General features: G+C 41.0%; 1 protein-coding gene across 1 annotated transcript in view; it reads left to right on the plus strand.

Moving 5' to 3' along the window:
* Positions 1-14,379, plus strand: part of Upp2 (uridine phosphorylase 2) — a 36,857-nt gene that overhangs the window by 6,821 nt on the left and 15,657 nt on the right. The window contains exons 2-4 of the mRNA XM_036184214.1: positions 356-473; positions 9,331-9,489; positions 12,021-12,135. Of these exons, the coding sequence (XP_036040107.1) occupies positions 356-473; positions 9,331-9,489; positions 12,021-12,135 (392 nt within the window). The remainder of the gene's footprint in view (positions 1-355; positions 474-9,330; positions 9,490-12,020; positions 12,136-14,379) is intronic.

Consider the following 14,379-nt stretch of genomic DNA (forward strand, 5'->3'; position numbering starts at 1 on the left):
CAGCATCCTGTGTGCCTGCCTGGCCTTTCAGCTTTTTATTAAACCAACCAGAGTGACAAATCTTCACAGTGTACAAAAAGATTATTCCACAACACAGTTATGATATACTTGAGTTAATGTATTTATCCCATCAGTTTCCTGGTATGGGATAGTTTTCGTGTTTAGTTCTAAGTGTGGTACACAGTAATTGTAAAATGAATATTAGCCATAGTGTGCCGGATTTAATCATGAGAGGTTTATGTGCAGTAGTTGTGTTAATGGTGATCATAGATGCAGCCTGTTATCATATCTCAGGGGTGCTTTCTCTCCAAATGTCTTGACATCTTCTTTGTGTGTATGTGTGTTTTTTCCCTAGAAAAAGGTCTGTATATGTTAAGAATCCTTACCTGGATGCTATGGATGAAGACATTCTCTATCACTTGGATTTAGGAACCAAAACACACAACCTCCCAGCAATGTTTGGGGATGTAAAGGTAAAAATATTTTGAATGTCAGAAAAATGAGTGTATTTCCTTTGCCATTTTTTTCTTTCTTACCTTCTCCTTAATAAACGTCACAGCCTTGACTAGAGACATGTCAGAGGTCCCAAGAGCATAAGAAGTCCCTCTAATTCAGAACAACCATTTTCACCTAACAAGATGCAAAGGTTTCCAAACTAAATCCAGTGCAAACATGATCACTTAGCCGCTCTGTTCCCTAGAAATAAATGTAATTTTATTGATGATGCTGTTGGGTATTCAGAATTCAACATGTCTTAACAGATTCAGTTCATAACTTAACATCTACATTTATTGCTGAACCTCACTAATTCTCATCTTATTAAATCATAAAAGAACTCAAGACCAACAATGCTCTATTATTCTAATCTCAAAAATGACCATTGTCCATGTTTTGTATCATTAAGATTTTTTTTATCTTATAGGCACTGTTTCATGAGAAAATTGTTTATAGAATAATGGGAGAATCATAGTACCATGTTACTTATTTTATCTTATAAATAAATTGTAAGAGCAATTATTGTTCCTTATTTAAAATTAGGAATACATAGAAAAAAACATTCTGCTTTTAAAAATATAACTGATAGTCCTACTTCCTAGACCAGGACACCATCTGGCCACTTTCTTTTCTTTAATTTCATTTATTCATTCCTTCGCTTTTTCTATTGGCATATATTTATTATATATGGTTCTAGGTTACATAAGGACACTTTCTTATAAACACAATGTGTTTTGAGCATATTAACTTCACATTGCCTCTTCCATTCCTTTTTAATGAAAAAATATTAAAATTTTTATAATGAGACTGAGGGTGTAGACTGGTATAATGGAGAAAGCCTGTATTCCCAGAATTTGGGAGGTTCAGGCAGGAGGATCAGACGTCCACACTCAAGGTCATCTTTGATTACACAGCCAGTTTAGGGCCAGCCTGGCATCAATGAGACTCTGTCTTTGTCATCCTGTATCCTCTTGTTTAAGATTATGTTATTACTATTTTCCTATAATATTCCATTTTGTTTGAAATCCAATGTTCATGAGTTCAAGAGGTGTGTCATAAATTATACAAACTCTTTCTAACTTTTGTAGTAAATATTTCCGATTAGAAACAGGAGTCAAGTGGATATTATATCTTGTAAGGATTTTTCACATGTAGGTACATTAGTTTAGGATGATTCACAGATGTGGTCAATGGGAATGAATTCACAGAAACCAGAGGAAGTTAAAGTTACTCCAGAGTGGAGGTGCTGGTGCTTAGACCAAGTTCCTCTGCAAGTTCCCAGGGATTTTATTCATTGGACCAGGTGGATTCTGTGCTACAGGAAATCAGAATTCCAAAAAAATTAAATGGGGAGGAATGTGAAAAAAGAGGATGAAGAGGGTGAGTGTAGGTAGAAAAAGAAAGGAAGGTGGAAGAAGGGAAAGGAAGGGAGGGAGAGAAGGAGGGAGGGAGGGAGAGAAGGAGGGAGGAGGGAGGGAGGGAAAAAGGAGGGAGGGAGAGAGGGAGGAAGGGAAGAAGGAAGGAAGGAAGGAAGGAAGGGAGGGAGGGAGGGAGGGAGGGAGGGAGGGAGGGAGGAAGAAAGGGAGGACGTCTCTGATGTCCATTGTCAGTTTGTGCTCAGCTGCTTCCTCCCTCCATCTATAAGGGAGCATGTGAGCAGCGTGGGTGGGTTTCCGGGAAGCAGCTCAGCCTGTGTCCCCATTCCTCTGCAGACTACAGGTCCCTGCCTTTGTACAGCCTACCTCCTTTTACTGCTTCATCTTTTTAATGTAACCTCTGTTGCTTCTGCCGAGTCTGATACTAAGGCTCCAGGAATCTTTGATCAAGTCAACTTTGGTACTCATTAACTGGATTGTACATGGATTAAAATTTTAGGTGTGAGGTTTATGCCTCACAGTGATTTTCCCAAGACCTTTATTGAAGAATGATTGTTTGGAATAGGAGGACTGCCATAATCAACAAATGAAGGTACACTGTATTTAATACATTAAAAAGATAGGAGATGTTTTGATACAGAATAGCCTATTTTATATATATATTTTGTGTGTGTGTGTGTGTGTGTGTGTGTGTGTGTGTGTGAGTGTGTGTGTGTGTGTGTGTGTGTTTCAGTGTCTGTCTCTCCTACTATTCATGGACTGCCTTCTTTGTATATGATCCTACCCAGTCCCCACTTGTAGAGACTCTTCCTTCCTTCCTTCTACCTATGTGCCTGTAATCAAAGCACATGGGATGTGTAGGCAGAAGGGTCAGGAGTTAAACTCAGGCTTTGGTTATATTAGAAACTAGTTATTACCTTCCCCATACAGAGGAGTACACTAGAGCTCAATGTATATGTGGTGCTAAAACACCCCTGGTGTCTCTGTGAGTTTGAGGCCAGCCTGGTCTAAAGAGTGAGTTCCAAGACAGCCAGGGCTGTCACACAGAGAAACCTTGTCTCTGGGGAAAAACAAAACAAATCAAAACAAAAACAAACAACAACAAAACCCCCACCTATTATATTTATTTATCTGTGGAAGGCACAATACAGGCAGTATGTTGAACAAGCTGAAGTTAAACCCAGGTTCCCCGATGAAACAGCTTCTGGTTCTTGACATATATACACTGCATTTGTTACTCTCCTCATTATTGGTAAATCATGAGATCAATGACTTTGTTTTAGAGATGAGAATCACACATGCTATGTGTGCAAACACATGAGTGCATACAGTCTCGTCTCTGTTGATCTCAAAACTGGGCCTTCAGGTTCCCACTTCTCTTCCTAGCTGGGTTTCCATCAGCACTTTCCCACACTCTGCTTCTCAGAACCACTTAGCTGCTTCCACCCACCAGTACAGTCAGCTGGATCACAGACATGCTCCATTTCAAGTGGTTCTGTCTCTTCAGAGAGCAGCCCTAAGCATAGCCCCATTTTGAAGGATAGGAGGCAAAAGTGTGTTTAGATTTAGGACCAGAACAGAATCATAATCATAACCAAGCCAGAATGTTGGGAAGCAGAAGAAAATCCAGCTGTCTTGTTAGAGATTCTGTCCTCGGAAATGTACCTTCATCCAGTGCTCTCTTATCTCAGAGTGAGAACATTGTAGGTTTGATTTTTTTTGACTCCCTTAAGTCTTGGGTCAGGAATTCCGACTACAAAGCAGGGACATAACCCACCAATACCTAAAAATGACAAAAGATGGTAATAATTATTATGATTACTAACTTCAAAGAGAAAGAAGATGGTAGGGTATACCATTTAAATCTGAAAGAACTAGCTATGGTAGTGCACGCCTTCAATCAAAGCACATGGGAGATGTAAGCATGTGGGTCAAGAGTTCAGGCCAACCTTGTCTTCATAGTGAGTTCAAAACTAACCTGGATTACACAGATCCTGTCTTAAACAAACAAACAAATGGACAGAAAAAACAAATCCAAATGACTCTGACAATCCCCCATATTCATTCACATCTTTCCCATATTTTGAAGTATTTTCCTACATGGAACTACATACTCTCAGTGGCCTAATACAATGTAAGTTGGCCTTTAATTCATAACAAGCATAAAGCAGGTGCACCTGGCTGATGGCTGGCCATGTGGAGTGGAGATCTGGAGGCCCAATCCCTGGTGTGGACCTCCATCTAGTAGATGGAAGAAGCTAGGTACAATATATCCTCCTTGTGGGATGGGGGTGGGGTGCATCTGTGCTCTAGGCTGGAAGTGGGACACCTCCCTTCTGCTCACATTCCAGTGGCTGGAACTCAGGGCACTGTCCACCTGGAAAAGAGCCTGGGAAGTCAGCATTAACTGTGAACCCAGAGAAAAGAGGAAATAGTCTTAGCATGTATCTTGTCCATCTCTGCTATACTCACTGGAGATGGAAACAATTGAAAAATGTGGTAGAGGTGCTAGAAAGATGTTTTCTCAAATTCAATATCCAAATATATATTTTGTCATGTCTTTACAGATATCTCTTATAAAATCACTAACGGGCACCCTCTAATTCATCCAAGCATTTTACATTTATTTTTAGTTTTGAGATTATAGTGTAATTACATTTCTTTTCCTCTCTCCAAACCCTCCTATATACCTTCTCTACTCTCCTTCAAGTTCATTGCCTCATTTTTATTAATTGATATTGCATATATATATATATATATATATATATATATATATATACACACACACACATATACTTTCCTAAATATTATCTGGTTCAGTTCATATAATGTTGATTGTATATGTGTTTTCAGGGCTGATTATTTGCACTGGCAAACCATTTGATACTCTTCCCTGAAGAAAAACACCTCTCCTGCTCCCAGCTTTCCTTGGTTGCCTATTGTTTGTGTTGGACTGAGGCTTCATGGGCTTTTCTCCATCCATTTTACATGCCCATTAGTGTCATTCTTGTTCACCTCACATTTGGGTGGTCATGTCAGTGAGACTTTATGAGTGCAGCTTTTGATGTTACTGGGAGATACAGTCTCCCAACATATTCCCTGGTCCTCTGGCTCTTGTGATCTTTCCACCACCTATTCCACAATGTTCCCTGAGCCTGAGGTGTAGGAATGCCTTGTAGATATATCCACTGGGACTTGGTTCCACAACTCTGCCTTTTGACTGGTTGTGGTTCTCTGTAGTGTTCTCCATCTGTTCCATAGAGACGTTTTCTTGATGATGGGTAAAGACTACATTTATCTGTGGCTATAAGGACAAATGTTTGCAGACTGATGTTAGGGATAATGCTAGTTTAGTAAATTAGTGGTTGTAAATTCTCCTCCAATAACTATGACTTTCCTAGGTCTGCTTAGTTAGATGGGTTTCCAGTAGCACAAATGTTTTCACATTTGTTGATTGGGCCTTAAGTCCAGTTAGAAAGCTGTTGGTGACTGCCAAGCCATGTGTGCCGCTACAACACCATTAATACCATGCCATGCTGATGTGGTCCATGGGCATCATAGCTAGGTAGGATTGTTGGTCACTCCCCCTCCTTTAGAAGTTTGCATGGTGCCTCCTGGTACTATGAACGCTCATCTTCAGATAGCGGCCATTCAGATCAGCCCCAGCTCAGGAAGCTCTGGGTCATGCTTCTGAAATGCATGATGTCTTCAGAATTTTAAGTAACAGAAAATCATTGCTTCATAAGACTTCACAATATGCATTTAAAATGTTTATAGTCCTTTTTAATACACAAAAGACATAAACTGCATTTATGCTCTACATTAATGTAACATAGCAAAGTCTTTTAAGCTAATGAGGATGTTGGAAAGTGAGTTTGTTCTGGAAATCATTAGGCAAAGTCCTGAACATACTTTTATAATGCTTCTTATTCCTGCCCAATGTATTTCTACCTTCTTTGATAAATCCTGGACGAAGATCATTTTATTTGGAGCATAAATCACAATCACTGACATTGGAGGCCAAGGCTGGCCGGTGGTCTTCAGAAGGATGTTACTTCTTATTAAAGCAGCCAAACTGGTCATTGTATCTGCAGCTGATGCTCAGTGAGTCTTACTTAGGAGCAAGTGTCAGGAACAAAACTGCTCCTCTCCACACCTGTCATCTTTATGTCTTCAGAAATATGTAGAAGTTCCTGTTGATTACTGCAACATCTACAGTTCAAAGCAGAACACAAACTGCAAGCTATTCTAACATCTGTTTTGGTTTTATGGTCAATCCGAATTGTTGTAATTTAGATGTACTGGCACCACACAGTGAAGTTATTTTCAAACTACTGTATTTTGTGTATATAAATATAAAAAGGACCTCCTTGTACTTGGAGTTTGACTTACTCATAGCAAGAAAGTGCTTAACTACTTATAACAAGAAAGGAGGAAAGTCCATAAATAATCAGTAGTAATCAAAGCTCACTTTAAACAATGGTCTGCCTTGCTCTCTTGTCCATACCCTTGGTGTCTGACTCCCATGCCCTGTTCAGAAAAACTCCTAGGACATTCCAGAAGAGACAGTGACACACAGAGTGCCCAGACAAAATGAGTAATTATGTCCTGTGATTGAGAGTGGTTATGCTGCCCAGGAATTATTGTTAAGTGAAAACAGGAGGCATCATGCAATCAGACCACCCAATACTTCTGTTGATCTCTTGAGTGAAGGATGCCCTCTCTACAACCTCAGGAATTCTTCAGATGTCCTATGAAGGTCCTTGCTAGCCTTACTTGGATCCTCTGCCCAATGCTGCCCACATCAGTCAGGCACCACTAAATATCTTTTCCCTCCCAGAAAACTCAGTCAACTTCATTTTTACTGAATTCTGCAATAAAGAGAAGTGATCTCAAAAGTAGAAGTCCACATTTGTGATCACTGAGAAGATGCCTTCATCCATGCATGCTCCTTTTAAATATTCAATCCCACTTCATCCTGATTAAACCTGAGTACCAAAGATGATGGCCTGGGGAATAAATACAATGGTTTCATGTCTCATTGAGCAAGTTACTTAATGATGAGCCAAGTTTGCCTACTACATCTACATTGTGGCTTTCCAGCATTCCTTGGCATTTGCTTTCTGGGCTTCACTCCATAAACCACACTGTATATGCCACGCCACATACATCACACCTCTTATACCATACCACATGCACCACACCATATACACCACACCACATATGCCACACCTCTTACACCACACAACATACACCACACCTCTTAACCATACTACATACACACCACATACACCACACACATCACACCACCACACTTCCTATACCATATTACATACCATACCTCTTATACTACACCATATATGTACCACACCACATACTCCACACTGTATACACCACAACACATACCACAACTCTTACACTACATCCCACCACACTTGGACCATACTGTGTGGCTTTTATTTCTGAGCAGCTGTCTGCCTGACAACCTTCCGTGTGCTCTGCTTCCTCCTGGCTTCAAACACTCGCTCATCCTCTGTTTCTGACCCCTGCCTGGTGCTCACCTGGTTGCCTACTCATGTAGGCCAGCAACAGGCCACTCTGTTCCTCTCTCTCTGGCACATTCTCCTATCCTTGGGGTTGATGTATCTCTAACATGTTGTGAAATGAGCAATTATAATTTTCTTTTGAGACAGAGTCTTACTGTGTAGTCCAGTCCAAGTGCACTATGTGGTCAAGGCTGTTCTCAAACTCATAATTTTCTAACCCTCAGAATGCTGTTTGTAGGCATGTATTACCTTGCCTAACTGCCAATGAACACCATATTTTATTAGATATGACAACCTTTGATTGCAAAATCTACCCTAAAGTTAGATAATAAGATAAACATTAAAAACAAATTAGTGGGGTGGATGAAATACCACAGTCAAGTTCTGAACTTACAATGACAAGTCCTGCCCTATGGCAAGTTTTTCTCAGTCAAGAGCAGAAAAGTCTTGAGATGAGTCCTGTCAAGCTTGAAGTGATCACAGTACATTTAAAGTAAAAGCTTATGGTCAGGGTGAACAATCAGAAAACACAGTGAAACTGGGAGCTGCCCCTTTGCTTCCCCCCTCGCTTACATTCCACATCCTCAGTACTTGACACTAAACATCTGTAGTATGAGTGCCCACCACAAGGGTGATTATATCGATGAAGATGCCAGCCACCAGGAAAGACATCAAGACATCCAAGGAACAATGTCAACAATGATTTTCTTCACTAGGTTAGTCTTGTATAATATTAGCGGGACCAGCCTTAATATTATACATCCCAGGGTCTCAGGAGAGAGAACTACTAATGGTGAGGACTATTTTCAGGAAATAGAATCTCAACACACCAAGCTTTATAGGCTACTTGCTTTAATTCTTCTGGCATAATATCCTATATACACAGCTTCAGTTCTGTCCTCATGCCTAGCTCCTTTCTTGCCTGATTTCTCTCTATACTTATCTATTGCTCCCTCTAAGTTCTATCTTAATTCTCTTATCTTAATTCTGCCTCATCTAGATCCTTTTCATCTTGTTCTTACCCAGCTAGGACTTCCCCATCTGACTCTTACTCATCTTCCATCTCGTTCTTCTAGTACTCTCTTCTAGCCCTTCAATCTAGTTCTTCCCCATCTCAGTTCATTCCTCTCAAGTTTTTACCCATCTAGTTCTTCCATTCTCCTTTCTCTTCTCTTTCTCTCCATCTCCACGTTCTACCTAAGTCTCCCCGGAATCCAGTTATATCATGCCCCCGGTCGAGCAAGGTCACCAGGCTTGAATTCTACAGGGTCATAAAGGTAGGTAAGAATTTTTCCTCTGGCTGTGACCACCAGGCTTTCTTTAACCATCCAAAATGGGAGTGGTAAAAGAGAAGGTCAACTGAGTGTTAATGACTGGTTAGCATATCACTGTTAGTTCCTGAAAGTGGCTAAGGGAGATATCTGATTCCAGAGAAAGCCTTTCCTGAGGCTGTTCTCCAAATACCTGGAATGTGTATGTTCAAAGAGTGATCAGTCCCTACTGTTAGCCCTTCTTAAAGAAAAGTCAATTAGGAAAACTATGAAAGCACACATGATTTTCATAACAGAAGACAGCTGATATATAACAAGTCAAATAACACCAAAAGCTCCTTGGAATTTGGCTTCCTCTGGAGGAATTCCCTGATCCCTCCATGTAGTGACTTTGCCATAACCAGCTGAGTTCTTATAATATATTCCTGTGTTCCGCAGCAGGGTAGTACATAACTCACTGCACTTAGTTACCTTCTTTCAGGTTAATTATGTAAATGAGCCAAATTTGAACACAACCCAGGACATCTACACATGCTCAGAAGTAAAATAACTGTACAACAAAATAAAAGCTTTAGAACAGAATGCTGATCCTTGCTCTTATCATAGTGATGATGGTAGGCACCTGTTTCTTTTCCTTGACAGTTTGTCTGCGTCGGTGGGAGCCCCAACAGAATGAAAGCATTTGCACAGTTCATGCACAAGGAACTCCAGTTGGAGGGGGATGGAGAAGACATTGAAGACATCTGTGCAGGGACAGACAGATATTGCATGTTCAAAACAGGCCCTGTGCTCTCCATCAGTGTAAGTACAGGAAAGCTGCAGGCCGACTAGCCTTTGCAGGCTGGACCCCAAACTGGGACCATCCCGACATAGTTCTCTCCCCCACCTCGGCCTTGCTTTCTTACATAAGGAATGCAAGTGTAGAGGTTGACCCAACCAGAAAAGTGTTTCAGGGCAAGGCAGAACATGCATGGTCACTGCCTGCCTTTATGCTTGCTACTTAACTATTTGAGGCAAGGACAAGTTCTTCGAGGCTCACCTATCTTTCTATTCTTGATTGATTAACATGCTTCCCTTCCCAGACATTTTCTTTCTTCTGTCCTTTACCCAGATTAGGAACATTGAGCTTTTCATAGAGGTCAATACTCAGTATCGTTAGAATTTACCATGAGTAAGCTTGCTAAAAAGCTTCAAGTGCATTTCCGCGGAGCTCTTGTGACATGCTCTCCTCTCTTTAGAATCTGATAGCTGTTCTGGACACAGTCTGTCTAAAGATGAATTGAAAGCAGAATGATTCTCAGAGCAGTTCCCCTTGGTGGCAAACATTTAGAAGGGTGTGTGTACCCAGCCACTCACTCTACCTGAGGTAGTTCTCCACATACAGATTGTGAGTCTGTTGTGTATTTGGATATGGTAGTCCTCTCAAGGGGCATATGCTGGGGACAGTGAGTAAGCCCTGCATAGATGTGACAATTCTGAAGACCTCAGTTGTAAATGCCCTTTATATTGGGGAGCAGTCATGATTCATTGTTCCCCCATATTACTCAAATTACTTAGTGGTAGAATGTAATGAAAGCTGGGAACATTGGGTAACAAAAGAAAACATATAATACCATTGTGGTGGTGAAGTTGATCTTCCCTCTAGGGCAAAAGTGACTGAAACCTTCTTTGGTTTCTAATGGCAGAATCCATTAATTTATTAATTTGTTAATTCAGTAAAAAAATATAGACTATCTGCCTTAGAAGGAGCTAAATATTCTCTGATGTTGTCCTGTTAATTTTTCAGTTAAAATCCTTTGAACTATAATTATTTGTTCTATTTTGTACAGTAAATGTACAGAAAGAAAAAAAATAAAATTTATCCAAAAAGTGAAACTACTCTAAATGATCAGAAAGCGCTTCGTCATAAGGCAAAGGCAGAGGTAACCTGGTGTCCTATCCGGGAACATGGCCCAAATGGTCAAGGCTAGCTACTTAGAATAGGCATGGAGTTCCCAATAGAGACCTCTCTTTAAATCTTCTATAGCTACTGGGAGAGATAAAGGAGAGAGAAAGAGAGAGAGAGAGAGAGAGAGAGAGAGAGAGAGAGAGAGAGAGAGAGAGATTTTAAGAGCTGCAAGATTCTATTTATAATTTTATCATCATACTGAAAAATAAATGCTGATCCTAAAGTTAACAAATGGCTGGCTTACAAGGAACCTAATAGATGAAATAATAGCTCAGCCTCTAATTTCCAGTTGAAGCAAATGTTAGTTTATTAAATCATTGCAGAGCCAGTGCCAAGGCCCCAAACTTATTAATCTTGAGCACACAAATCAATACAGACTTGATTCCTAGATCCAGGAGGTTCATGAGCTTTTGGAAATCAGGGCATATTGAATGGGGAAGAAACGGTGACCCCAGAGGCCCTCAGTTTCCACAGTTTAATATTCTTGATAACAGGAGGGAGAGGGAGTGCAGGCTGAGAACATGATGATCACACCTCCAGTGGTTTTCCAAAGTCTCTATGGTCATGGATCAATATCCCGTCATCCTGTTAGAAATGAAGTGGTCACCACTAAAACCCAGCTCCAGTTTCTTCAAGCTACAGCATGGAAGAGCTTTCTGAAGATTTATTAGACATAATGGAACCACCAGAAATGGCTAAATCCTCTAGCTTGGGTTGATTGATACCCCCCACCCACCCAGTCTGGCGACTGTGATTGTTTTGACATAAATGATTAATTAAACCAGGCTGTGGTCAGTATCTATGGCAGTTTAAGCCTATTCACATGTTCAACGTAAGCTTCAAACTCCTGAGTGGGAATGAAAGCCACATTTCTCCCTTAGAGACCTTCTGAACTCACGTGGAATTAACAGCAAACAAGAGAGACGACATTTGAACAATAAAGTTCGTGCCTACTTCCCTCACTAGGGTGAAGTAAGATGGGTGGAATGGCTGCCAAAACTATGTTTCCTCAGCTTCATGACAGTAGTGTATGGGGGAGGCACCCTCTTCACATAAGTTCACTGAAAAGAACCTCACAGGGAAAGGAGAGCTGACACCACTCTGGCACACCCGTGCTCTCTACTGTCTCACCTCTGCTCTTGACAGTGAGGGGCTTGGTTTAACTGGCAGCAGGATGCCTCTCTCTAGTCCTCACAGATGGACACATCCATCAGCATGCCCTGTTGGCATCACTTAGACATGACTTATGTTTTCCCAAGCATTGGCACAGTCTTAATGATTATGTAAATTTATACAAGGGCTGTTAACTTGTAAAGAAGAAAAAATGTGTCCTGCTTACTTATGCATGTGTGAGATGTATAATGACTCTCCCCTCTCTCAACAGCATGGGATGGGCATCCCCTCCATTTCTATCATGCTCCATGAACTCATCAAGTTACTCCACCATGCACGCTGCTGTGACGTTACCATCATCAGAATCGGAACGTCAGGGGGAATTGGTGAGATAGATTGTTTTCTACCATCAAAGCTGAGATTCTTCATGCATCCCTGTGTTAATGCAAAGTGCACCAAAATATTTAGAGCCTAACAGAAATCCAGATGGACTGCAAAGTACTGGGAGGCTGGCCTTGAGGATTTAACTCCTCCTTTCTCTCTCTCTCTCTCTCTCTCTCTCTCTCTCTCTCTCATATGTGTATATATAATTCTACTTTTGTTCATATAAAGAAGAATAGAATTATTAGAAAGTATGGTTTTATGGTATGGTATGTTCTAGAAGCTTGTTTCTTTGTTGCTGTGATAAAAGATGTTGACCACAATCAACATTTGGAGGACAGGGCTTATACTGCTTACAGCTCACAGTCCATCATTGAGGAAAGCCAAGACAAGAACTCAAGGCAGGAACCTGGAGGCAGGACCAGAAGCTTAGGCCGTGGCAGGATGCTGCTAGGCCATTCTTATGGAAGCTGTTCCTCAGTTGAGGTTCCCTCTTCTCAGTTGACTTTAGTTTGAGTCAAGTTGACAAAAACTTGTTAGCACATGGTAAGAGCAGGTTTTGAGCCTGAGGAATTTAATGTGACAGGAATAAGGGTGTTCAGGTAAAGAAAATGACAAGGATTCACCTGATTCATCTACCAAGTGTCAGGCCTTATAGCAACTAGAAAAATGTCACTTTTGGCTCTTCTTAGTGGCGACTGCTCTTTTCTTGGTTGTGTCTTTTACTCAACTGCATAGAAAAAAACGGCTTTTAGGGAAGGTCTGTGGCTAACTAAGTTCGTTCAAGAGCCTCCCTGCCTCACTTCTGTCATTCCTTAAGAAGCAGATCTTGTCAGGATGTCATTTTACCATGTCGGGCCATGCAAAAGCAGACACACCATTCTAAATGGAAATTTAGAATTTGTTTGGTTGGCAGCATGGCAGGACTACATGGCTACATAATAGGGAGAGAGCTTTTAAAAGAGAAACCCCTTAGCATGGCTCCAGTAAGCATTTTGGAGTGAGAGGAGATCTCAAAAATCTTCAAAGGACTAGAGAAGTGGCATGCTTCACAGATGCCTCTCACTAAGATCAAGCAAGTTGAAAAAGGACCACAGCCTTTCCAGAGCTATAATCTCAAAACAAACTCAGCCAAGCCCCCTCTTATGTGGACAAAAAAACCATTTATGGTGCTCTTGAGAATGGAAATGGAGAATGTAAGTAATCAATGTTGATTGGACATCCTTCTAGACAGTGGTTTATCCAACAGCATCCCAAATAATCAGTTTTAGGGAACAGTGTGCCTGACAAAGACATGGATGCCATTCTTAAGGCTGCTTGTAATTCTTGGTTTGTGGGATTCAGTGATTTGCCTTCTGAGCTCACAGCTACACATTATGTCCTCCTGATGGCTGCAATTGCCACTTGACATGAATGAGTCTCCAGCAAGCCACTCCAGTGACCATCTAAATCATGATCATGGTCTTGTGTTTCATGATAACTTGGTACCGACTACAACAAGATGGAGGCTGGGAAACAGAGGCAAATTAAGCCATTGTGCAGATGCAAATAGCTTCATTTCAGAGTTGCATCTTCATTTATTTGAAGCAACACTGAATTTGAGGATGGAAAATGCAGGTATTACTTATTCTTTTGCTGACACAATAATTCCTTAACTGAGAAATACTTTGATAAGGGAAAGATGCACGATTAAAAAGCATTTTTGGACAAAAATGCTATAAATGCTTCTTCAATGCATCTATGTGTTAAGACAGTGTGAGGAAAACACATTTTCAACTTCCTTTTCAATGTCTCAGGACATTCTGAACAATGTAAGGAGTCCCTTGCTTGGCTTACTTAAAATGTATCTGACCAATCAGAGCTGTATCTTCAAGGCTACTGTGACGTCCCTTGCTTGGCTTACTTAAAACGCATCTGACCAATCAGAGCTGTATGTTCAAGGATACTGTGATGTTCAGCTTCAGTTGTCAACTTGACACAACCCAGCCTCCCCTGGGAAGAGTCTCAGAGAGGGATTGTCTCCCTTGCGTTGGCCTGGGGGTGTATCTGTTTGGAGAATGTCTTGATCAACTTCGTTGGTGGGTTGTGACCATAGGGAGGGGTCCTGAATTGAGTAAGAGTAGGGGAATCGAGTTAGGCACAGTAAGCAAGCAGGTCCACGTGCATTCAATTTTCCCTACTTCTGACTGGGCATGAGACTGGCTGCTTCTACTTCCTGCCTCAACTTCCTCATAATGGCAGATTACAAC

This window comes from Onychomys torridus, chromosome 4, assembly GCF_903995425.1.
Source record: "Onychomys torridus chromosome 4, mOncTor1.1, whole genome shotgun sequence".
In the NCBI taxonomy this organism is placed as follows: domain Eukaryota; kingdom Metazoa; phylum Chordata; class Mammalia; order Rodentia; family Cricetidae; genus Onychomys; species Onychomys torridus.